The 27,002-nt window shown below is 42.3% G+C and overlaps 2 protein-coding genes across 2 annotated transcripts; one reads left to right on the top strand and one right to left on the bottom strand.

Moving 5' to 3' along the window:
* The first annotated feature begins 15,792 nt into the window (after nt 1-15,792).
* Nucleotides 15,793-17,425, top strand: LOC147857607 (uncharacterized). Its single transcript, XM_087327020.1, has one exon. It carries the CDS (start codon nt 15,968-15,970, stop codon nt 17,423-17,425), a length of 1,458 nt encoding a protein of 485 aa, XP_087183146.1. The 5' UTR covers nt 15,793-15,967.
* Nucleotides 17,426-19,427: 2,002 nt separating this feature from the next.
* LOC147857606 (uncharacterized) lies at nt 19,428-25,139 on the bottom strand. Its single transcript, XM_087327529.1, has 11 exons — nt 24,701-25,139; nt 22,813-22,966; nt 21,459-21,530; nt 21,261-21,332; nt 20,988-21,059; nt 20,762-20,905; nt 20,596-20,676; nt 20,309-20,380; nt 20,155-20,226; nt 19,882-19,953; nt 19,428-19,779 (listed from the first exon to the last, which is right to left on the bottom strand). The coding sequence occupies exons 1-11, from the start codon at nt 24,849-24,851 to the stop codon at nt 19,689-19,691; spliced, it is 1,053 nt and encodes a 350-aa protein (XP_087183655.1). The 5' UTR covers nt 24,852-25,139; the 3' UTR covers nt 19,428-19,688.
* Between the last annotated feature and the right edge of the window lie 1,863 nt (nt 25,140-27,002).

The following is a 27,002-nucleotide window of genomic DNA, read 5'->3' as shown; positions in this document are numbered from 1 at the left end:
GGCACACAAGGACTTCCCGGTATGGGAACATGCGGCAAGCAAGGTGATGTACTGCTTCGCGTCCAGTGTCGGCGATCAGCTGCTCAGCCACATCCGTGACGCCAAGACACCGAAGGATGCTTGGGGGAACCTGAAAAAGGTTTTCGCCGCAAGCACCACTGCCCGGAAGCTGCAACTCAAACAGGAGTTGAGCAATGTTCGACAGAAGAACATGTCCGTGGCAGACTACACGGGCCGGATAAAGGAGATCTGCGACTCGCTCGCCTCTATCAATGTTACCGTAGAGGAAGACGAGATGGTGCAGGTATGCCTCGGAGGCCTGGCGTCCAAGTTCGGAGCGTTCCGGACTGCGGTGTGTACAAGGGAGAATACCCCCTCATTCTTCGACTTACAGTCGATGCTCCTTGTAGAGGAGAACCACGCCGGTGCATCTACCAGTGCATCCCCGGACAGCCGAATGTTGTACACGGGAACGGATCGGCTCCGTGGGCGTGGTGGAAGAGGTGGGTTGGCACGCAATGGAGGCGGCCGGCAAGAGCAGGAACGGAGGCACTATGAGTGTGCCGACAGCAGTTCCGGGACTTCCACAAGCAGGGGGAGTCAAGGCGGTGCCGGAAGCCGGCAAGACAAATCCGCTACGGAATGTTGGTACTGTGGCAAAAAAGGCCACAGGGAAAGTGAGTGCTGGAGAAAGCGTGCCCATTCGGACAAATCCGGATCCGGCAAGACCGGTAAGGATGGCCGGCAAAACTCGCACTACGCAAACGGATCAGGAGGATCCGGAACCGGAAAGGCCGGTAAGGGGCCAGCCTTGGTGATGAATCACAAGGCAAACTCAATGAAGAAGACCACTTCCAAAACGGAGGAAGTGTGGTATGTTGATTCTGGCGCGTCGAACCACATGACGAGCCACAAAGAGTGGTTCTCCTTTCTGGAGAAACCGGATCAACCAGGAGTAGTCGAAACCGGAGACGACACTCCTCACCCAATCGTGCACGTCGGAGAAGTCCCTCTAAGCCACGTCGGACAGAAAGGGAAGCTGATGAACGTATTACACGTTCCGACAATCACGAAGAACCTAGTGTCCGTCGGTCAGATTGTCGACCAGGGGATGCAGGTGCGGTTTACGCACCTCGGGTGCTTCATTGAGGATGAGGGCGAAGTCATTGCGCAAGGGCACAGAGACGGGAGGATGTTTATCCTCAACACCAATGACTTTGGTACCGCTCTGTTCGCGAAACGACACAAGGTCGAGTTGGACATCGACCTGTGGCACAAGCGGATAGGCCACGTCAACTACCGGAGGCTTCAAGACCTGCAAATGAAACAAGTCGTTTTCGGTTTGCCGAAGTTCAACGGTCGGAGAGCCGAAATTTGTGAAGCCTGCCAACTTGGGAAGCAACACCGGCTTCCATTCCCCACCGAACGGAACTGGAGCCGTAACAAGCTCAATCTCATCCATTCGGATGTGTGGGGACCGGCACAAAGTGTAAGCCTTGGCGGGAGCCGATACTTCGTCTCCTTCATCGACGACTATACTCGACATACTTGGATCTACCTCATTGAGCGGAAGAGCGAAGTCTTCGACTGTTTCCGGAGCCTCCAGAAGATGGTGGAACGGGAATCAGAGAGGAAGATCAAATGCCTTCGGTCGGATGGCGGAAAGGAATATTTTTCCGGCCAATTCACTAGTTATCTGCAGCAGAAGGGAATTCGGCGAGAGTTCAGTTGCAGATACACACCGGAGCAAAACGGTGTGGCTGAAAGGAAGAACCGGACACTCGTCGAAGCGGCAAGGGCAATGCTGGAGGAAAAGAGCATGCCCCGGTTCTACTGGGCGGAGGCGGTCCAGACGGCCGTCTACATACAAAACCGCATTGGTGACAAGGTGTCAGCTCATGAGCTGTATTTCGGGCGCAAGCCGAACTTAAGACACCTTCGGATATTCGGCAGCATAGCGTATGTGCATGTGCCGGATCAGAAGCGGAGAAAGCTGGATGCAAAATCGGAAAAATGCATCCTAGTCGGCTATGCTCAAGAGCAAAAGGGGTATAAGTGCTATAACCCCCGGACGAAGGAAGTCCGAGTTAGCCGGGATGTCGAGTTCGATGAATCGGCATCCTGGTACTCCGTACCGACTCCGACTTTCAATCCCGACCCAATGCCGGAAGATCAGGCCAGTGAGCCTGATCAGCCCTAGCAGAGGATGGTGAAGCCGGGACTCAAGCTGAGGGTCCGGAATCGTTACGGTTGAGTGGACCGAACGAGCGACTGAGTCGGTTGGACCAGTCAGATGAAGAGACAGCAAGTGGTGGAGACTCTGCCGTGCTCTCCCCACGCAAGGAACCAAGGAAACGGTTCACGCGCAAAGAGAAGGGGAAGAGGAAGATGTCGGAATTCGAAACCGGCAACGATGAGTCGGATCGGTGCGTATCCGACTCCGGAAAGAAGAAAGGCGGATCTTCGGCAACGAAGACTGAACTGGCCAAGAAGGGCCTCAAATCAGGTGACGGTGTGTTGCTCCGATCAACCCGCTAGAAGGATCCCATCATGCGGTACGGGTACAATGAATACATGGTGCATCATTATGCGTACATGACTAAGGTGACAGAAGTGCGTGAGCCGGAGAGCTACGCAGAAGCGGCAAAGGACACAAATTGGCGTGCCGCTATGGACGAAGAAATGCGGGCACTCGATGCCAACGAAACTTGGGACCTAGTTGATCCTCCCCGTCAGTGTAAACCGATCGGATGCAAGTGGGTGTACAAGGTCAAGTACAACGCCGACGGTTCTATTAACCGGTACAAAGCCCGGTTAGTGGCGAAGGGATACGCGCAGACCCACGGAATCGACTACGAAGAGACCTTCGCTCCTGTGGCGAAGATGACGACAGTTCGTGTGGTACTGGCGGTTGCTGCGGCAAGGGGGTGGCATCTTCACTAGATGGATGTGAAGAACGCCTTCCTTCAAGGAGAGCTTGAAGAAGAAGTCTTTATGACTCAGCCCCTCGGATTTCAATCGGAGATGAACAAGTCGGCGGTATGCCGACTGAAGAAGTCGCTTTACGGCTTGAAGCAAGCCCCCCGAGCTTGGAACGCGAAGATCACGCACCAGTTGCGTAAGCTGGGGTTTGCTGTCTCTAAGTCGGACTCTTTGTTGTTCATCCGGCAAGGCTCTGACGGTCCGGTATGTATACTCTTGTATGTGGATGATTTAGTCATCACCGGACCGGGTCATCCCGAAATCAACCGCGTCAAGTCCCAGTTGTCGGACGCATTCGAAATGAAGGACCTGGGGGACCTCCATTATTTTCTTGGGATCGAAGTGATCCGGACCCCCGACGGCATATTGCTCTCACAACGACATTACGTGTTGAATATGCTGTATAAGTTCGGCATGACGGATTGCCAACCTGTCTCCACACCCCTGGACCGGAACCAGAAGCTCCGTCCCAACTCCGGACCGGCCTGCAATGAGAAATGGTTCCGACAGGTTGTCGGAAGCCTGATCTACTTAACCATCACCCGACCCGACATCAGCTATCCGGTCGACATGGTAAGTCAGTTCATGCAAAAGCCGACCGTGGAGCACCTTCAGTGCGCGCAATGAATATTACGGTATGTCAGCAGCACTAAGGACCGGGGACTGCTATACCGGCGAGGTATACCCAAAGAGCTTGTCGGTTATACAGATGCTGACTGGGCTGGCGATGCGTCTGATCGCCGCTCCACTTCCGGATACATGTTCTCCATAGGTAGCACGGCCGTTGCGTGGAGCAGCAAGAAGCAGCCCACAGTGGCTTTGTCAAGCACTGAGGCTGAGTACCGGGCCGCTACCGTTGCCACTTGTGAAGCCATCTGGCTTCAGCGACTGCTGCGAGACTTGCGGATCGAGGTACCGACCCCGATCCCGATTTACTGCGATAACATGAGCAGTCTGCAGCTCGCCAGGAACCCTATGTTCCATGCTCGCACAAAGCACATCGAGGTGCACTACCACTTCGTGCGTGAGCGGGTCCTGAGCGGTGAAGTTGACCTACGGTATGTTCATACGGATCGGCAAGTTGCCGACATCTTCACCAAGCCGCTCGGATCGGACAAGTTGCAGCACTTTACCGACATGCTTGGTATTCAACATCTCGACGTGCCGCACTTGAGGGGGAGAAGCAAGGGCAAAGTCTCTACCGAAACGGGCAAAGGCCAAAAAAAAACTGTTGAACCAGTCGGTAAGAGGAAAGCCGGAAGAAGAGGAGACAAGAAGATGAAGTCAGTCGAGTCGACGAAGGAAGTCGACACATCCGAACAGGTCGGAGCAAGCGGCTGTGAAGAAGAGTTGTGCACTCAGGAAGAGAAGTGCATGTTGTGCGGAGGTCATCACGACGGTACTAACCATGATGCGGAGTCGAATGAAGAATTCGATTTCGGTTCACCGGCTGAAGAAGCCGAGGGAAGCATGGAGAAGGCCAAGACTCGGAAGTGGTCCGATGTGATGAGAGGCCTAAAGCCGGAAGTCGAATCGGAGTGTACCGATTCGGACAAGAGCTGGAACGAGTCGGAGACAACTGACTCGGATCAACAGATGGATCCGGATGAGTCGGATCGACTGAAGGCCATGGGGACACGGACACAGCGGAAGTCGATGCCATCGTGGGAAAACCGACGGATCGGCAAGCGTCGGAGTCACAACAACGTGAGTGCTGAGATGGGCCTATTGAGCAAACATGCCGACCGAGAGGGTCGAGGCGCGCAGAACCAAAGGGGTCGCGGCAAACGGGACCGGACCGGACGAGGAGCGCGAGCAAGGCGGAGTGACGCCAGGAGAAGTCGGTTGGAAGAACCGACTGCCACAGAGATCGACACTACGACCCCACCTCAGGTTGAGCTTGAGGGGGAGTGTTGAGCGGCAAGCTCAACCGGAGCCGGATCGACTGAATAAGCCGGAGCCGGTAAGCGAGACGGATCGGGTGAAACGGATCGGTATGACGGTGAGCAACCGAACTGGCAAGCAGTGGAGGCCGGGTGCAATCTGTAACCGGAAGTCCAATCGAAAGCCTAGTATAGGATAGACTACTAGGTAGCTATAGTCTCGTAGTAAGTGTCAGATGCTTGTGTGAGCATTGAAGTACATGGTACTTCTGTCAGTCCCAAGAGGACTTGTATAAATAGTGCTACTTAGCATTGTGTGTGTACAGAGTCTTGATATAATTTTGAAATTGTGTTCTGCTCTCTCTCTCTCTCTCTCTCTCTCTCTCTCTCTCTCTCTCTCTCTCTCTCTCTCTCTCTCTCTCTCTCCGAGGCGTTGTTCCTTGTTCGAACATGATTCTCTTCAACCAACAACATGGATTGAAGATCGAAGAAGGAGGGTGGATTCTCCAGTGCTAGTACGGCGGTCCACATCGTGCCGAATCGTGGTGCAAGGCTGCCGAGGCATATTTGCACCATCTCATCATCGTCCACATTAACGCTTATCGAGCCGAGCGAGTCGCAAAGCTCCTTGATCTTCAAGGTGTAGCTTGTAATGGACATATCCCGTTGTTGAATGTTATTCAACTCTTGGCGGAGTTGAAGCTTTCTCGCAGTCGTGTTGGCAGCGAAAATCTTCCGTAGATTCTCCCACGCTTCCTTCGGCGTCTCGGCTTCTCGAATGTAGCCGAGCATTTGGTCATGAACACATGTCGCCAAGCAATACATCACTTGGTTTGCCACTTGCTCCCATGTTGCATAGTCGGCGTCTTCCGGCTTGGGTCGGTTTTCTTGTGCTCCCTTGATGTAACCCCAATAGCCTTGGCCGACAAGGTATTGGTGCATCTTGTACTCCCAAGATGCGAAGTTGTTTCGGTCCAACTTCTCGCTAGGGAGGGCGCTCCCCATTTGAGTATTCATTGTCGATTAAGCTTCCTTTCTTCTTTTCCTTCTCTCTCGAACACGAGTTATGTAGTGGTATTATGATAGCGATGAGTTGGTTCTTCTTGAACATCGGTGTAGAGCACAACACACGATCACGATGAGGCGAGTGGGCTAAATCGAGCTACCAAATCGCTCTGATACCATGTAAAGAATCAATGGTGATTCTTGTGTAGCAGAATAGATGTGTGTTATGTGCGTATATGTGTGAGAGAAGAAGAGTGAAGAGAAAAGAGAACTCAAGATAGATAAATGATAGGAAAATAGAATACTCAAGAAGAAGGTGTATATTTCACAAGTAGAATGAGATTTACAAAATGTAGCATAACAAGGAGTCACAACCGACTTGGTATGAAGTATGAGGAGGGTGCTTTATATAGAGTCACCCTCTCTCTTCATTAACTTTACAACAATCACTCTCTCTCTTGGGGAATGTGAAGACTCATAGTCATGGGGAATATGTAACTCATTAGTTATGTGTCATAGAATATGATTCTATGACACATAGTTAATGTGTAGAGAGTAGTGGTGACTCTTGACCTTTGAGTAATCATAGATTCTCAAAAGGTGTGTTCACACGTTGTGCTATGTTGAGCTTGATTCTCAATAATTTCCTTTCCTTTAGCTACAATGATATTTCAGTTCGCTAAGTTTCTCAAGTCCGAGGCAGAGCCGCAGCACACGGCATGCCCAGCAAGCTTGGATACGGTTTCCCGATTGGAAACCCATGGATCACAGACGGTATCTCCCCATGGCCTTTCGCCTTTGGAAGCGTCCTTCCCTCTCAATGCCCAGGCATCCATCCAATGCATTCTTTTCGATGCAGTAGGAGTTGAACCTATTTTGTATTTGATGATGTTGATGCTAATTTAATGTATAGTTACTCATCCCCCATCTTGTGTTGTTTATAAGTGTCAACTTCCTCTCTCTCTCTCTCTCTCTCTCTCTCTCTCTCTCTCTCTCTCTCTCTCTCTCTCTCTCTCTCACACACACACACACATACACACATATCACTTAATCTTCCACTTATCAACTAATCACATAATTAGGTACTAATTAACCCTTGCTTAATTACTTACCTAATTCTTAACACCCATTATGTGTCTTTTTTGTTGCCTAGGAGGTTTCCATTAAGTTGTTTGATGTCATCCTTCCCTTATGCTTTTATCAACAAGATCTTGTTTGCATAGATATTTATCTACCAAATCCTATTTGCTTGTAAATATTGGTCTACCTCATTGCATGTGGGTAAACTGAAAGATGGCTCATCATGATTGTTAGATTTTGCAAACTACATTTACCTGGTGCCAATCTTCACAAACTTGGGAGCTTTGAAGGTTTTTAAGGTTTCCAAGCCTTGAGTGTGATTTGACAATGTTTTTAGTAACTAGGAAGATCAAGTTAACACTTCAACATGGAAGAGTTTTTATAATGGTGTGCAATCTATACGAGATGCCTTTGCATTTGCATTTCAGGCAAAACTCACATGAATACCAAAAACGAGGATTCATTGAGATACTAGCTAACTCTTCACCGCATGCTATTATGAGACCCAACAAAAGTATTATTGCTTGACATTAGTCACCATTTCATAGTTGCTATTTTGTTAGTTATTCCTTGTCTATTAATTTGGTATTGTTGTCATCCATAAGTTATTTAGCATCGTTGGTTGGTTTTGCTCTTGCGAGTATTCGCTTTCTTTGCTCACCTACACTAGAACTCTCATACAAGATGAATTCATATTGGACTTCAATGGGAGGAGTTTCTTAATAGTGTTTTAAAGGTTATTTCACTTTGAAATAATTCACAAGGGACATATAAAGAATTGATCCTTAGGAAAGTAGTAATCTTCATATGATTGACTAGTTTTATCATCATCGTCTCATCTTACTAAAGAAGTTTATAATTCAGGAGTATGTCGAAGATAAAAAAACACTAAGGAGAAGATAGGTGCTCTCAAAATGAGTGTTGTTCTTTGTTTCAAGTTAGCAACATATAAATATATTTGGGTCTCTCCCATGGTTCTTTCTCTCTCACACATAGTAAGTCTCAAGTTGGTGAATCATTCTAAAAAACTTCTTGGGATGATGCCACATTCCAATGACATTAACTTCTTTCTTCATGATCGGCAATTGTATTAATTAGTATGTTGTACAAAAGTTTCAAAACAACTACACACGTAACCAAGATACCCGAGACATGGCCCCAAGGAGCCAAATGATCCCCTATAATTAGACCCATATAGGAACATATTTAATCACTAGATAAGGAAACCTCCCAAACAACCGATATGATTTGTCTACCCCAAAATGTGAAACAAATATGAACACATTCCCAATAGTTCAAATATTCCATAAACCCCAAAAGCGTAAAGTGAAAGACAAACATCACATGTTGCACAGAGCCTATGATATTTGAAACCCAATCATATGAACTTTGTATGATGCTCCCCATCACAAACACATATAATATGCACATACGTATGACATACATACACACACATACTATGTGCACACATGTATAAATACATACATATGTACATACACCTTGTGTGTGTGTGTGTGTGTGTGTGTGTGTGTGTGTGTGTGTTTCAAAGTCTTGGTTTTGAGAGAGATTTTGAACAATCCACTCTGAAAAGGAGGTGATTGTTGAGGGATGATTGAGTTATTTACTAAAAAAATATAATTGAGAGTGCCCCATGAGAGTAAACCTTTAAATTTGTTGTGTAAAGATTTGTACTCTTGTTTTGCAAAGAAGCACTTGTTGTAGTGGTAGTAATAGTATCAGAGAGAGAGAGAGAGGGATGTGTCCCATGTGTCTAAAATAAATGAAGAGATGATGATGATGACATTAGTCTATCTATCTATCACATTCTCGTGACATTTTTGTTTTTCTATAGTTCTCGCTCTAGTCTTTTACTTGCTAACCATCTATGTCGGTCTCTCTCTTGTTGTTTGATACATCCTTCTTCCAATGCATGAATCAATCTTGATTACTGAAACTCAACAAACATAACGTTCTTTTCTACAAGTCTATTGAACACCGTCCGATGAAGGAGCATGTAGTATGGTCCAAGGGCCACCTATCAATCTAGTAAAACATTTTGGTCTCAAAACAATGGCCTAAGTGGTTTGACCAAGAAATTTGTGGTGTATTGTGAGGATACCCATGTGTCCACATGAAAAGGTGTGAGTGCATGATAGTACATCAAGGACAAGGTTGCTAGTTGTGTGTGTGTGTGTGTGTGTTGATGTAGGTGGACATGTACAAGACAAGGATAAGGCAGTCTCCCTTAGTTGCAAGTGAGTCATATGTACTATGGACGAAGAAGATGTTAAAGAGATAGTGGGTGGAGTGCACAATGCACATGTGTGATTGTCTTTTATCATAGAGCAAGTGATATTGATGTCATCTCTTTCTATCAACTTTGGCTCAAGAGATTGGGTTTGATATTTGATGGCAACCTGAGTGTATTGTAACTTCCGACTTTTGGTACTTGAAAATCATGGAGAATCGAAGATGTTTTAGAAAAACCTTTGAAACCTTGAGTGATTGTCAATGTAATTTCGTGAAACCTAGATGGCAGGGCGGGTTTATTGCCTTCCGATCCCTACATGAAAGTTATTTCTTTTCTGCTTGGATCTACTTTGATTTTAAAAGAGAATAAAACAAATATGTAAAGGTCTCATACATGTGTATTGTGCGAGTGAAGCATTTATCCTTTAGATAGAGGTTGAGAGGCAAATTGCAATATAGTAGGGATGATACAAGAAGCCATTTCGATAATTTTGTTTGATGAAACAAAAGTCTAGACCAATATAGGCATAAATCTTGAGGGGGCGATGATTTTATCTAGCCTTTTATCAATTGAAACCCTACATCTAAATATTCTAATTGTTAGTATCTATCCATAAGCACAAGATATAAGGTATTCTCCAAAATTATGGGCAATATGAAACGCAACACATGGACCAAATATCCTTCACCAAAAGCGACAATTCAAATTAAACCTATTACATCAATCTTTCCATATATTCTCGATAGAGATAATAATTACGTTATGATTGTGTTGTGCTCATAATTACATGAAGAATGCATGATTGCGTAGAATGATTATGTTCCTAGAAAAGATTCACATTGCATTTTATTCCGGCCACTTATTGTTTAGATTCATGTCTTAGATATTGTTATGACTAGAAGGGAATAGATTTTGACAATATCCCTTTTTCAAAAGTCACATGTTCTCAATAGTATTTATTTCACGCCGAGCTATGATGTATTTAATGTTCTTACAACGTGTTTAATGCCCTACTTTGATAAGCTTTTCTGATTGATTTGCCCAACCTTGTATGCACAAGTTGGTGTAAAAACCATGGGAAAATGTTGATAATACTCGATACGCTAAATGGGAGTGCCGATTCTTTTCACGTGACCGAGTGAAAATTTATCGCAAATGAAATGACATTAGAAAACCTCATGAATGTTGGGGCGATATGCTTGGATAACCGAATAATGGATGCTTAGTTTGCATTAATGTGGCAACTCTTTCAATATGCAACATTGTTGTTGAGGACAAGACCTTGAAGGGGTTGCTAGAAATATAGATCTCGAGATAAGTCAACATATGCATAGTAAAGAAACGCAATAGAGAAATCCTTGCTTCATGGCTTGGACCTATAAAGACTCATTCACCAAATAACAAAGAAGAATATTAGCACCTCTAAAGATGCTACACCAAAGGTTCTCCTCTCCACACATAATGGCTTTCAAGGGAGTTGACAGAAAATGGAGCATGCAACCTAGATATACCCAAACTAACCCATGTCATATAAGATGATCTAGATCCTCCTCCATGGATGCATTTTTTTCAAACTGCTTGGAAAATTATACACGTCACTATAGGTTGCGTGTTATCTTTTTTAATGTGCTCAAATATCAAGGATAACCTTCATATGAAGGTAGTTGTGACCTACACATCCTTGCATGCCAACTCTTCTTTTTTGCATTAGATGCAAAGCATTATTTGATTTCGAATGGCTATGTTGGTTATGATACCAAAGAGGGAAGTAAAATGAATGTGAGTGCATCACTATCCTCCTTCAAAACCATGGGAGTTATTTTAACTAACTTGTGTTAAACATCAATGCTAAGTTGACGAATACAAGTTGAGGTTTGGGTCACAAAGAGACAATGCTTTTATCAAGAGGACATAGAAAACAATGGAAAATTCACAAGTCAAACATTGTTACGACGTCTACTTACAAAAACTATTTCCAAATTATTAGTGGGGCAAATGTATCAAATCCTATTTTGACGCATGTTTTACATGAATCAACTTGTAAATGCTTACTTCTCCATTGTACTCTCTAAAGCACATGTGATCCATTACCTAACCTAATACTTTTTGAAGTGAATTGATCAACATTACATTACCATCACACAATATATTGATTGACCGCCACGTTGACCCAAGTATGCCATTTCACCTAGAAAAAGGTGATTGCTCCTAGGTGGGTTGTTTGATCATTCTTGATCATGTGAGGAAATAGTTAAGTCTCATCATCCAAGGAAGTGGGGGGGAATGATAGCATCCATGAAGATATCGATTAAATTATTTGAGTTTTCAAGATGGTATTATTTTTTTCGAGATGGAAACATTGGTCAATCTAAACAAAATCCAAAAGAAGCATACATATATACTTACTTTCTATCACAAAGTTCTATAAATTTCTAGGTATTTCATTCGTCGCATGAAAAAGGAAACTCGTTGAGATGCGTTGAAGGGAAAAAGAAAAGATCCCGACGAATTACAAATTGTGATTGAAGTGTGTACAAGGAAAGAGGAGGATGTGATCTGAGCAAATTTACCAACATGGACAGATCGGCAATCATATGGATTAATGCACAAGCTAAGCACGAACTGATAATCGACACAATTCACCACAAGAGGGTCCTACAAATGGACTAATGGGCAATGGGGTAGCTTGTCACTTGAGGTCGACTTGTGGGTGGGATTTTCACTAGATTTTTGTTTTCAAAAGTTTCTTTTTGCGAGCCACTAATATATATATATATATATATATATATGGATAATGTGAATTGAATTTAGTGGTCGTTATCCGTCACCATTGTATGAAAACAAACAAACAACTAACTAACTAATTATTTGATGGAGTACACCTATGGTTGGGGGGGGGGGCTTTATTTTTATTATTATATATTTGCTATTCTTTGTTTATTTTTTATTTGTTAGGATTTTTTTGGATGTATATGATCTAGTGTGATGGAAAACTCCCTTGCCCCCCCCCCCCCCTTTATGTATTTGTGTACATTAACTCTATTCAATCAAAGTTGTTGTTGCTACCACTCGTAAATGTTGAAAGTTCAATACTCGATACTCGTTTCCATTCCCTTCTTTTTTGGTGACAACTTGTTTTCTCCATTCGAGACTAGATCAGTTGCAAGCCGCAACTATGTCGTCTCCATGTTGCTAAGAATCATTGATGGTGTCACCCATTGAATTTTTTTTTGTTCAAAGGAAGGTGAGCGATCGATCATCTTCTTTGGTTATTGGTTTGGTGATGCACACCACAGCAATGGAAGCCATACATTTGAGACAACCCAAGTTTGGTTCCTTGCCCCATGGGCACAACCCCATTTTGTAGATTATGCTTTGGCCTCTCCTAGTACATAAAAATAATATGTATATACATGTCTCGAAAAACATGAGTAGATAACGTGGGAGTTTGTGTCCGTTCTCTTGCGGTGGGTGTAAACTAATAATTAATAATAACATATGTGTGTGTTTCGAAAAGAAATCATAAGTAACTCCATGGTATCCACCACCTTTTTCTGTTAAATGTACGCATGTTAAGCCTCGGCCCTCCACCCTTAATGTATATATGCACAAACAAATTATACGAAGTTGATGACAACTAAGTGTGCACGGCCCAAATGCATAAGGATATACTGCACGACACAACATTGGCCCACCATGAAATGTATGAAAATATGGGCGTAACACAACTCGCTTGAACATGATCAACGGTTTTTTAATGAAAACAAGTGAATTCCTTTTAGATGCAAGTAAGAAATCTCGAAGTATATATTCACGAATTATGGGTACTTTAGGTGAATATAGAAGAGTGCAAAAAAACTAGTCCACTTAATTTAATGGCACCACCTATTTATAGTTCCTATACTATTTTTTGTCTAGAGTAGTTCTTTATAATGTGGGAAGGGGTGAGAGGTTCAAGAGGATGTGTCAATGATACGATATACATGAAACCTCATTATGCATGATGCAATGATTAAGTAGCTAAAACAAGGTAGCAATGATAGCAGAGAAGTCTAGATTTCATACAAAGTGCCCATGCCCCCATTGGCTTGGTCATTGAAATCTTGAGAGCTTGTGTCTTACCGTACACAACTTATTGATAATGCATATATTAATATCACATTGTGTATGTCAGGTTTCCACTATTCACTTCTCCTCTTTCGATCCGCAATAAAATTTTGCATTCCAATGTGTCGCTTGGAAATCACTTTTCTAAGTTGTTCCGAAAGTTGTTATTTGGATGGTTAAACTCCATATCAAAATTTATTGCTTTCGCAAGAATACGGAGGTTTTGGTTTTGTCATTGTACAAGCTTTACATTTTTTCGTTGAAGATCGTGACAGTTGATTTTCTATTGTACTCCATTAGTATGGCTGGCTATTTTCAAAGAGTGGTGGTAGAATAATAGAATGTTAACCGAGAAACAACAAAATTGTTACATGAAAAGTGTACCATTCTTAGTTGTATTTTTTTATGCCCATGTTGTTGACCATTTGCGGAAGTTGTGTAAAATATGTACAGTTTGCACGTGAAAGATGATAATATCAAATGTGCCTGAATATAACCATTTACCAAAACTAACGAGCGGTGACATACATTATTTCTTACTAGTTGCCCATGGCGATGATCAACGATTGTAGAAATTGTGTGTCATGTTGATAAATTGTTGACTAGTTGATGGCATAACCTCTGTCTAGTTCATTATTTTGTATTCTAGGACGTGTACTCCCATGTGTCATGAACAAGGTACAACTTTATGTGCCCCATAAATAACATTTTGGTACATCAGCCAAAATATGAAACACGCAAAAATATGCTTGAGGAAACAAAGACATGGAGGAGGAAAAAAGACGACGGAGTGATAATGTATGATCCACACATTAGATCTCCAATTCATTCTAATCACATGCACCTAAACCCTAAACCCACATTGACTATTGACCAATACAAATATTTTGAGAATGTTATAGGACCTAGCAAGAAACCCTAGACAAAATTAGGGCTAACAGACACACACACACACACACACACACACACACACACACACACACACACACACACACACACACACACATCTACTTCCATGATTTACTCATTCTCATGTGTGAGAGACAATGTACACACCCAAGTCACACACATTGAGAGAGGAGATATTGCATATGTGGTGTGAGTGACATGTTTAGACACACATATATTTATGTACATACATATATGTATACATAGATGATGGGGGTAATGCAAGTGTGTGTGTTGTAGCAATCATGATGAGAAATTGTTTGTCCTTGTTTTGGCCACCCCTCTCCTTCCCATCCCATCATCACACATATGTACTACCATACATACATACTTGGCCACCCACCTTGATGTAATGACCTCATCACCATAATGTTTTTTTGTACACAAATCTTTGTCTTTGTGTCTCATCATCCCGGGGGTGGGTTAGGTGGGACTCAGGAGGTATATGTACATATATGTCTCGCATCTCTAGTTTAAGTCTTAGGCACGGATCAATTTGTCGCGTGAAGGTTACGGAATGTGCTTCACGTTCTAGAAGGAGTGTCCCCTCGGGATCGATCCTTCATTGAGAAATCTTGCCCCGCACGGGTGGGACTTCCATCAAAGATGTCGCGATAGAGAAGGACTTATAGAGTCTTTCTTACCCACATTATATGTTGGATATGCAGCGAGGCATGCACACACATAATAAGAGTATGTACATATGCATGTCTATGTAGTATGTGTGTGTGTATGTTATGTATGTATGTGTACATATATATGTGTATATGTATGTATGTAAGCCTAGGTAGGTTTGGAAGGTACATATACATATGTAGCCCACGACATGAAGATGCATGCATGTGGTGTGCAAATGGTTTTAGGGTCTTATATCTACATAGTACATAGTAGATTGATTTGCAGGTAACCTAACCTAAGCTAAGCAAAGCATAGCTAGCTAGCTATAGGGTAGTGGTGCTGGTGGTGATAGTAGTAGCTATTAGTTTAGTAGTTAGTATGTATGTAGTACATTGGACAAAAGTAGTAATTTGTAGTTAGTAGGAGTAGTTGTGATGGTGGCGATGAGTCATTTTGACCTATACATACACTTCTACTAGCCCATACATACATACATACACTTCTACTAATACATACATTACATACATACACTAGTACTAAAGTCTAATACATATATACACACATTCAGACACTACTACTAATACGTATATACACACATACATACACTACAAACTACTAATACATACAAACATACATACATACATACTAGACTAGTAGACTCTGTCTGTCTGTCTCTTTCTGCCTCTTCTACTGTTTTTCAACTGAGGGGCTCTACAAATAACCATGTCTACAGCTACAGCTACAGTTAGAGCTACGCCATTCCACCTACACCTACACCTACACCTACACATAGGCCCCCCCACCTCTCTTAACATTTACTCTCGCAGCTCTCCATTCATAACTAATCCCCCGGGATCTCTCACACTCTGTATACCTATTACCTCCTCCTCCTCCTCTGCATTCCATTCCATTCCATTCCATTCCAATTCCAATCCCATTCCATTCCAATACATGTATGTATGATTCAATTCAAGCCTCTGATCCAATCCAATCTACGCCAATCCCAGTTTCATCCTCCAATCCTATCCAATCCCATCCAATCCAATCCAGTGTTAGCCAAAGTATCCACTCCAATCCGTTCTGATCCGATTTCATGGCGTGCCCTCCCTGCTCATCGATCCTGCTCATACTGATGATGATCCTGCTGTTATCGGCAGCCGGCCATGGCATGTCGCAACCAGATTACGGCGGCGGCGCTGCTGCCGTCCCTGAGATGGACCCTGTCGAATCGGAAGCGGTGTACCGCATCCTAGAATCGATCAACGGCGGCGTGCCATGGCGAGCCCTGCACCCCCACAACAACCTCTGCCTCTACGGGCCCCACGGCCTGGCCTGCGACGCCAACCCTAACAACAACAATAATGATACCTTTCTCCATGTGGTGGAGCTCAGCCTGGGGTGGGTCGCCGACAACGACAACAACGCCGCCTGCGGCGCCGCCGCCTCCGTCAACGTGGCGGCCCTCCGCCGCCTCAGGTTCCTCAAGAAGCTCATGTTCTACCGCTGCTTCCTCCAGGCGGAGGCGGACATTGGCCCGGTCATCGCCGCCGTCTCCGATACGCTGTCCCATCTCGTGCTCCTGGACAACCCTGCGCTTACAGGAGTCGGCGTGCCTGCCTCCATCGGGCGGCTGAGGAGGCTCGAGAGATTGGTGGTGGTCCGCAATCCGCGGCTGCGGGGCCCCATAGCGCAGGAGATCGGGCGGTTGCGGCGGTTGGAGGAGGCGGCGCTGAGCGAGAATGGGCTGACTGGAATCCTCCCGACGGCGGCCATTGGTTCTCTGCAGGAGCTCAAAATCCTGGACCTGCGAGGCAACAGCCTCCATGGCTCTCTTCCGGAGGAGCTGGGCGGCCTGGGGTCGCTGCGCAAGCTGGACGTGAGCTGGAATGGGCTGTCGGGCCCTATTCCGCCGGGGATCGGCGGCGCCGCCCAGCTAGAGCTCCTTGATCTCAGCCATAACAGCTTCACGGGAGGCGTTCCAGCGTCGCTTGGGAGGCTCTCCAATCTGAGGGTTCTAGAGATGGGGATGAACCCTGATTTGGGCGGGGATCTCCCGGACATGTGGGCGGCCATGGGCGGCCTGCGCCGCTTGTCCATCCCTGGCTGCCGCCTTGGTGGGCGATTGCCGCCATCGCTAGGGCACCTGCTCAGCCTGTCGTCGCTGGATCTGAGCAACAATTCTCTGAGAGGCGGCATCGGATTGGCGTTTGGGAGCCTCCCTCGCCTCTACAGGGTGGACCTCAGAAACAACAGGCTCGTCGGAATGCTGCCTTTCCCGCCGGAGACGATCCAACGGCTGGGCCGAAACCTCCTGATCGGCGGCAATCCGGGCCTCTGCGTGGCCTCCGATTGGGTCCAGATCTTGTCCGGACACATCGTGGGCGCCCATCCCTGCCCCATGGATGATGCATCGCACTTCTTTCCACAGGACACGTTCTCTGCAGCTTGGGCTTTTGAGAGAGAGACAGGCTCCAGCTCTCGGATCGATCTCACTTCCGGGGGCACCTCGCCACTCCTCGCCTCAATCGTGGCTGCTCTATTCATGCTCTAGGGTTTTGGGTGCCTTAACAAAACTGCTGTTTAGGGTTTTAGGGTGCCTTAACAAAACTGCTCCTTAGGGTTTGGGGTGACTTAACAAAACTGCCCTCTAGGGTTTTGGGTTGCCTTAACAAAACTGCTGTCTAGGGTTTTAGGGTGCCTTAACAAAACTGCTCCTTAGGGTTTTGGGACCTTAATACACCGATCGTCTATCCCTTTTGGAGTCTGCATGGTACCTTGCCGGCTCCGTGCATTAGGAAACTACTTAATCGAATCGATACCCGATTAATCAGTGCCCTCCTCTGATGATCTACAGCGAGATAATTATATGAGATTCAACTGGATATGCCGGGTGCTAATGTGCATCTGTGGTGGCACCATATGCCTTATGATTTGGATATATATATATATGCCTTCTAAGTTAAAGTTTGTGAGGTGCTTTTCCTCACCTTGGATCGAGTAAATTAGGAGTATTATGCGTTAATGTGCAGGTCCTGATACTGAATGCTGCTGGATTGAGTGTGGTTTTATGTGTTGGATGTGCATAGCTTGCACTTGATTAAGACAATGCACATGCAGGCTCAACATTGATGCTACTACTCACTCTTCTCTCTGAGGCCGCACTGTTCTGGTTTTTGCTTGAATGCCTTCATCTACTTCATTGGAGCCTTGTTGAACTGCTTTCAAAATGATGTCCTGATAGATCAATTAGCCCAATTGGAAGGTTTTCCTTGTCCTGATTGATCGATTAACCCAATTGCAAGATTTGGCATGTCCTGATTGATCAATTTGCCCAATTGCAAGATTTTGCACGTCCTGCTTGCAAGATTGTGGCATTTTCTTTTTTTGTATTTGGCTAATTATCTCCTGTGCGTTCTGAGCCTATGATCAGGAATATAAATATTTGGGATCTGCAAGGGCTGGAAGTTTGGAATGTTCACTCTCATCTGCTGTTTATGTGTGTGATCATGGTTAATAACTTTGGACACTTTTGGAGTTTGGCTCTGTGTGTGTATAACTTAACGATTCAATTCTCCCTTGCTTGAGTATAGAAAGCATTATAGATCAATTGACAAAGCCTAATTGTTATGAGATGAAATGTTAGCTAAGTCTTATGTATAAAAGCAATGTTAAGTTGATGAAAACAGTCTTAAGATTTTAACATTGAAGTAGAATAGACGTATACCATCTATGTGTCATCTACCAACTTCTAGTCTTGTGTCCTTGAGGAAACATCTGTCACAAGTAGCCTAAACCCTACAACCTAGAATTTCAGTTACTGACAGTCTCCTAATCTGCAACAGTATCATGTAAATCAGGTTGCTCACCATTATCTATGTATGATTATGCAAATACATAATGTTGGAAGAGCAAAACGTTTGGATCATCTTGAACATAAAACATGCATAAAGCTTTCTCAACCATGTATGGTAATGTGTTAAAAGATTTCTGATTATATAAATCATTAAAGAGGTGACAAAACAAAAGGATTTGTTTGTAACTAATTCCCGAAGGGCCCACTCCACTGTGAACTCATATTTCAACCTGGTTGACAAACAGTAACCTAGTTGAGTGGGACCCTTCATGATGGATGGACCCTTAATTCTTTCAGTCATCTTTATTAACGCAGCATTGGTATGAGTTGTATGATGAATGGGTTTCATGTGGGTCCTCCGTTAACAAACAATATTCAGTAAGCTTCATATACCTTACATTGGCAAGTGAACTCTGAGGTAAAGTTGTCTGGTGTAAAATAAGGAAATAAAAGCAATACTTCCTAACAAGGTAGTAAGCTTTAAGCAAGAACAGTCAGTAAGTTATATATATAACATAACCAGTTGGAATTTAAATGAATCACAAGTTAACAAATCAACTGACATTTCAGCACATCAAGTGCTGCAATGTCGATGTTCCGATGATTACAAAAGCATTCTGCGAGTATCACGATAGTAGGGAAAGGACTTGAAGAAAGGCCACATGAATCCAAATGAAATGCTAACAAATGCAAATAGAAAGGAGTAATTATGTATATATGGAAGTGAAGAGCATAGAAAATAAAAAAATGGAATAAACGAATAAGTTGAACAGTCATACATGGATTTCTCCTGGAAATGCCATCAACTTGCATATATGGACATACCTTAGGATTGTCCATATCTACAATCATCAATGCATTAATCTGCCTTCGGTAGAACTATGTGATGCATTAATATGTTTTTTACACGAGAATTTTCTACATAGGCAAACATAATAGAGGAATCAAGTTTGAACATGATTCAAAACAAGAATTCAGTATCTGTTAACTCCATTGTCCTATGCACACCGATCGGCTTTGCATCAGCATTGAAGTTGTTCCCCTCAATATACCTTCAAATTCCAACATTCAACCATTTCAAAAGCCTCACCCTTGAACAGTATAAACACTACAATTGATTGATTTATTTCCAAACAAACAGTGAATAGTCTCACATTTCCTTCAAGTTCTCATGTTGATAAAATGCATCAGGAATACTTCCAGACAGTGTATTATCGTCAAGGTACCTGCACAATACAATAATTCATAGTCATAGTCAGTGCGTATGTACTTGCTTTAGATGACACAAGGACTAATAAATAAACAAATCACATTTCTCATGAATGATCATCTGCCACAAACCATTTTACATGTCAACTCTCATCACAAACGAACCTGTTTATATCCTACGTATATTAAACACATATATATGATGAAAAGTATCTCACAAGTACGTCAATTTCGGAAGAAATGCAAGAGATTCCGGCACAGGTCCAGATAGCTTGTTGTGAGATAAATACCTGACCAGAAACAAGCACACTATTAGACACAGTTGGACCATTTACCATTATACTAACATGGAATGGAAGACAAGAGACTTACAGAATTTCCAGATTCCTGATTTGTGCAAGCTGAGATGGGATTTCACCCGTTAACCAGTTATTGTTCAGATACCTACACCGCCGAACAAGATCAAATAAGAATGTGATGGTTACAAAAGATTACATTGTTGATGGAATATAAAGTTCAGCAAAAGTGAAGAAAAGAAAGAAATCAATAAAAGAAGATATGATACAAACATTGTTTCTCCGTCCATGTAAATGCTCAAAACACCTATCATAAAATGATACATCATAGATGTGCGAAATGATTTGGTCGACAATACTTACAAATAACGGAGTGAAGGAAAACACCCGTCGTTTCTCATAAGGTCTTTGAGAGTACCAACCAGATGATTGTTGCTTAGGTCCCTGAGTATGTGTAGTCATAAATAAATGAATTCATACATTTTTACCATCCAAAATACCATATGCTGAGTTAAAATTTTAGTCTTACAAGTGATGTAGTTTTGGCAGGTTTCCAATCTCTACTGGCACATAACCCGTTAATTTGTTCTCATGAAGGTAAAGGTATCTAAGTTCTGTCAAATCTCCCAATTCTTTCGGAATGGAACCCTTTAAGTTATTGAAACTCAGGTACCTACAAATTGCCATCCACTTCAAATAAACGGCTTCAAAGATTTTAGATGAGCATACAATCACACAACGATTTGTTGACATACAAGATTTTCAGTTTCTTGAGTTCTCCTATTTCAGGAGGTATTGCATCTTGTAGTTTATTCCATCGTAGGTTCCTGTGGGACAAGATTATTTATTATTTTCGCAGCATTATCAATTTATTACTTGCAAGAAAGATCAAAACTAGAAACTAGGTGAACAAGCTTTGATAAATATTTCATTATTCTTTCAAGAGAAGAAACATCCTCGGGTGGATATATATAGAGCCACCCCAATTGTTAAATGTCAAAAAAAAAAGTTAGGAAGAGAGAACTCACAGAATTTCCAAGTTTTTGAGTTTCCCAATTTGAGGAGGTATAGATCCTGTTAGTTTATTCCCATGAAGGTCCCTAAAAAGCATATACCTATTTCATTCAGCACTGTATATGATAACAATTAAACTAATGGCTAAAAATATGGAAGCATGAAGTTTTACAAAAATAATGATTTGATATTTCAACACTTGTTGAGCTTACAGTTTCTTCAGGTCCAATAAATTTGTGACTGATGTCGGGAATGGTCCAACGATAGAGACTCCAAATAATTCTCTGAAAATCAAACATGAGAAATTTTAATCATGTTGAGTAGCTACCAAAATTTAGAAGAAGGTAACAGATTACCATCTAGGAATTTGAATTTAGTCACCAGAAAGCTAACAAACCGTCTAACTTCTAAGCAGATCTACATATTAATAAAAGAAAAGTTTGAGAAAGCATATCCAACTATGTCCATGTGCTTCTTCCTTATCTCCTCGTCTCCCATGCAATAATTCTTATCAACTATTTAACTTCTCCACCTCTCTAATCGATTCCATCATTATAATTACATTCTTTCCTCCCCTTTCTACTGAGATCTATCATTTCTTGATGTGCACATTCTCTCCTCCTCCATGAAGTGACTTCTATCATCTATTCTTTCTCTCTTGCTCTCATATCCTTCATCACCAGAACATGACAATGTTATTGGTCTAGCCATTCATCCAGATACACAGTTCAGTTTCAAAAACAATACCAAATGAATCTAGAAGGAAGTCCTAACCAAATTTCTGCCTTACTCCTTCAAGAATCCTTAGTAGAGTCCAATATGACAACCCCATCCAACTTTATACGTTTCTTTTCTTGATTTCTCCTTCTTTCAAGCAAAAGAGACTCTAGAGATGTAGATTTTTTGGAAGCATGCACGAAATATGCTTCTCTTCTTATGCTTGGAAAATTTTGTGGTTACATTGTCTACAATCTGAAGCCATACTAAAATGTTGAATGGCATCATGCAAATCAAGATCTTTCTTTTCCTAAAACCTCTTGTTTTTTGAAGCATCCTAGGATATGTACGATAAGGTTGCAAGCTATTTAGAGGAATTTGTTCCCTTTCTTCAGGGAGTGCCTAACATCATTGATGGTGCCATGATCCAATAACATACTCACAAAGAGGTAGCTGTTCATGGTACAGTGTTTATGTAGCCCAACATGCAGCCAGAGTTGGACACTCTCAAATTTCAAATTAATTATGATTTATCAAATGAATAAACGCATTTCCTGTCTAATCATTATTATCTCAACCTAAAACAATATATTTGGATCTAAATCATTAAATCATATCCCTGCTTCGCAAACATTAACCACACCTATTTGCTCTTGTAGCTTAACCTCAACAAAGACGCTGTAAGTGTAAAAAATGATCCTTCTATAAAGGTGATATCAACTCTAGCCCTGGTTTAAAAATATCAGTATATTCTCCTATTGAAAGAAGCATCGAGTTAAAAATGCTACCAAATTTTCTGTGTGCTAATAAGTATAAATTGGCAGGAACTCAGAGACATGAAGTACTTACAGTTCAGTTACCACACGGTCCTCCCCATGATTCACAGTAGAGCATTTAATCCCGGCCCAAGGGGCGACATCCCCATCTCCACAAGGATCATCTCCAACCCATGCATATACAACCTTCCACCCAAGAGAAGCTTTGATATCATTCAACACTTCAACTGGAAGAAGCAGTTTATCATGTCAACAATGTTTTTAAGATATGACCAAACCGAGGATCATGAGAGCAATGGAGTTAAAAGCATTAGTTAGAGGAAAGAGATAAGTATAGATATAATGCCTTTTATCGTTAGGACATGTCCATAAACCTACTAACATAGATAACCCTAGCTTGAGATTCATACCCATACTTGGAATGAGGATGGATTTTAGCATGCAGGGCTTATCAAAATATACAGGAAAGTGGGTGTAAAATACAAGATGAGATGACATACATAGCAGTGTTTTCAAGGTGATCGCCATAATGTGCTAATATCCAAACCAAACTCATGATCATATAACATACAATGCCTCTCACAGATAAGATGATACAAACTAGGAAAGCAGCACCAAGGTTAATGCGAGGTCAGTTTCACAAGGCCTTACAATAGCTGGATATGTGTGGCCTTATTTCTAGATTCTCCTCAAAAAATTCTAACAACCATACTTGTATATCCTAGAGATTGATGATAAGTGAGACATGAGAGCATCAATGGAATGCAAACAATACAAATCTTCTGCTACGGATCCAATAGTTCTTCATGCAAGCATGACTAAGAAAACTTGCACATTGAAATACGATAGTTCCACCCAACTTTTACTGTCATTTCCAAGATGAAATCCGAAGCCCTTACACATGTTTTACTGTGGATGTGATAGTGTCATCATTCAAAATGTGAATCAGAACTTTCCATTCGTTTGCAAAGGACTAAATCAATTCTATTCTAGCACCTTTCACCCTGCATCTAACATTACTTCATTCAAACCTGAATCCTAAAACCTTTCGAATGACAAACAAAGCAAAATCAAGCAACTTTCACTGTGGCTCTAACAGTTTCATCATTTAAAATGTGAATCAGGAAACCTTCCACTTCAATAAGAAAATGACTTAAACAAGACAATATCTCACTGTGGATCTAACAATTCCTCGTTCAGACAGTGAACCGGAAATCCTTGCATTTCTATACACAATGACTAAAACAAAACAAAATCCCGGCATCTTTCACTATAGATCTGGCAATTCATCATTCAAAACGTGGATCAGACAGAAAACCTTCTATCACCCCATTAATTCTCTATAAAAATCAATTAAGAAAACCAAATGTGATCATCCCTCACTGTGGATCTAACAGTTTCCACCACCAGAAGAACAAACATTCAAATATCTAGCCTTTTTTTTACAGTATCTCATCGAAACATGAATCAGTAAACATTCCATCAGAACCTTTCCTCAATAATAACAATAATAATAATAACCTTCTGATCGCTCACTCCATTCTTTCCATAAAAATGACTTAAACAAACCAAATGTGAGAAAGAAGTGAGTAAAACAAGCATCTTCCGTTGAGGATCTGCCAGTGTCGTCATCAAAATGTGAATGAGAAAAACCTTCTGAATACTCCATTCATCTACACCAATGGCTAAAACAAAGAAGAAGAAATGCAGCTGTTCACTGTCGATCAGAGAGCAGTATCCTCATAAAAGCATGAGTTAGACAAAGCATTCTGAAACTCCATAGCCATGGCTTAAGACAAAGAAGATGAGAAAAACCAGAATCCCAGCTTGCAGTATATAATATATGACAAGAATCGAATGCATGTTCACGCACACACATATAGATATAGATGTATATACCCAGAGAGAAAGAGAGAGAGAGAGATAGATAGAGAGAAATAAATGTACGTAGTGAACCTCACCATCGCGCTTGAGCGTCTTTGAGAGCGTCGGAGGAAGAACAGTGAAGGATACCAGAAGAATGAAGCAGAGGCTATGGAGGATCGAAGGCGGGAAAGAAGACGCCATCTTCTCTCTCATAAGGCAAATGGGTTTAAGGGAGGGGGCAATCATCAATCAAATGAAAGCTAGCAGATCAATCAGATCATCTCACTCAGAGTGCATGAGATCTGCGATCCATCATTGACACAATTCACAGATCCGAGGAGCTCAGATGAGACTTTTGGGATTGTGTATAGGCAACAAAATCGAACCCTCATCAATAAAAAATTGATCAAATGAAAGCTAGCAGATCAATCAGATCAGATCAATCTCACTCGAGAGAGTGCATGAGATCTACGATCCATCATCGACACAATCACAGATCAGATGAGCTCAGATGATCTCTATATGTTACCAAATCATAAAGACGCCCGCCTGCCCAGGGAATCTCGGCCATGGATGGTGTAGATCACATTTCCGAGGGGGCCTCCGATCAGATCTTTATCCGGGAAAAGTGCGCCATCATACAATTTGATATTTGGTAGCCCAAGTAGCCCGGCCATTCAAATCAGCGTTGCCCGGCTCATATTAGTAGCCCGACTCGATACTCTGCAATGGCCTGACCCGTTTCCGTAGGCCGACTCTTTCATTGTTGTATTGAAAATGTTAAAATGTTATTGAAAATGGATAAAATGTGGGCAAAACATGGATGGATAAAATGGTATTAGGGTTTAGATCCTTGTGGATGCATGCATGCATGCAGACCATGCATACATTGGATGATTTTGAAAACTTACCTCTACAAACACTTGGAGAACAATCATGGATTGATTGGTGTTTACGTGGTTATCATTGCTCAGTTGCGTCTCTTGGATGGTTATCATCTAAGGCTGAAGAAGAATGGAAAATACACAAATCTGATCATGGGTGGTGGCAGATCCATTCTAAATTGCCACTTGTAGCAAAGGTCTTCATTTGGAGAGTTTTGATTGGAGGATTGCCTTTAGCTCTCTAAAGTGTCGTGGACTAGCAACAGGTAATTGCTTTTTTTGCATTGTTCAAATTGAAGATAATACTCATCGATTTATACAATGTTCGATTGTTTGTCAGATTTGGAGTTACATTTCTTAAATTTGGCAAGTTTTATCACGGTGTTATATGACACCTAGACAATGAGTGTTTGTACAATTTACACAAGTTGACCCAAAATCAGAGATGGAGACCGTTTTTTGCTAAGATATTGGGGATTGCAACATAATTGGAACATGCGCAACGCTTTTGTATTTGATGGTAGACATGGAGTGAAAGCATATCTACGAAAGTTGAAGGGAGTACTAATGTGGCAATTTTCTTTATTGGAGCAAGTGGAAATTCTTTCCTCAGTGGAGTGTGTCTTGCTTATTGGCAATTCAACATGTTCCACTACCCATGTAGTGTAGTTAGTGGGTGACCATACTCCATAGTCACACCCATTGTAAGTAGTGTTTTTTACACACATTTATTAATATAATTGTGTGTTTTCACCAAGAGAGAGAGAGAGAGAGAGAGAGAGAGAGAGAGAGAGAGAGAGCAAAGTGGTACATGCTCCTTAGAGCTAAGATGAGAATGCGAGAATATGAGAGAGTGAGAATGAATCTCAGAGCCCAGATGGATATAGCTCAGTTGCCCAATGGAGACCAGGTGGTCATGATAGAGATATATAGTGGCATTTAGTGAATTAAGAGATATATATGAAGTATATAATAGAGAGAAGTGAGAAAATTAGGTTTCGAACCTAAGACGCAATGCGTGTAATGTTAACAACTTACCACTAGGTTAAGCTACTCACGATAAAAAAAATTAATCTTAGAATGAGCGGAATGGTTACAAATGAGGAAGGATCCTCCTTATATAGGCCAAATATGGCCGTTGGGACTAGGTTAAAGTGTATATATGTTGTCAAAATGTATATATGGTGAATATGGTGTCAAAGTGTATTTTGAAATTATGACATGAAAATGAAGAGTATATGGTGCTGCCAATCAGGACATGAAAATGAGTAGCTCGACCAAATTTACAGACGATGGCCGACTACCTATAATGGTTGCTTTTCAATGATAAATTTTAATGATCATATTGCCCAACTATGGCCTGCTATTTTTACTTAAATTTGCCCTTAGTTTTCCTTAATTGTGCCCTAATGAGAGTGCAATCTACCTCAAGGCATCACCTAATCTTCAAGCATTTTGTTTCCAATCGAGGTACACATGAATTGGTGGGTGCATCTCTCAATCTTAACGCATG

This window comes from Azolla caroliniana, unplaced genomic scaffold (genome assembly GCF_043228905.1).
Source record: "Azolla caroliniana isolate FFs.n. ecotype wild unplaced genomic scaffold, voAzoCaro1.0.p SCAF_11, whole genome shotgun sequence".
Taxonomy (NCBI): domain Eukaryota; kingdom Viridiplantae; phylum Streptophyta; class Polypodiopsida; order Salviniales; family Salviniaceae; genus Azolla; species Azolla caroliniana.
Note: the sequence above shows the minus strand (reverse complement) of the source record. Positions and strands in the feature narration are given on the sequence as shown.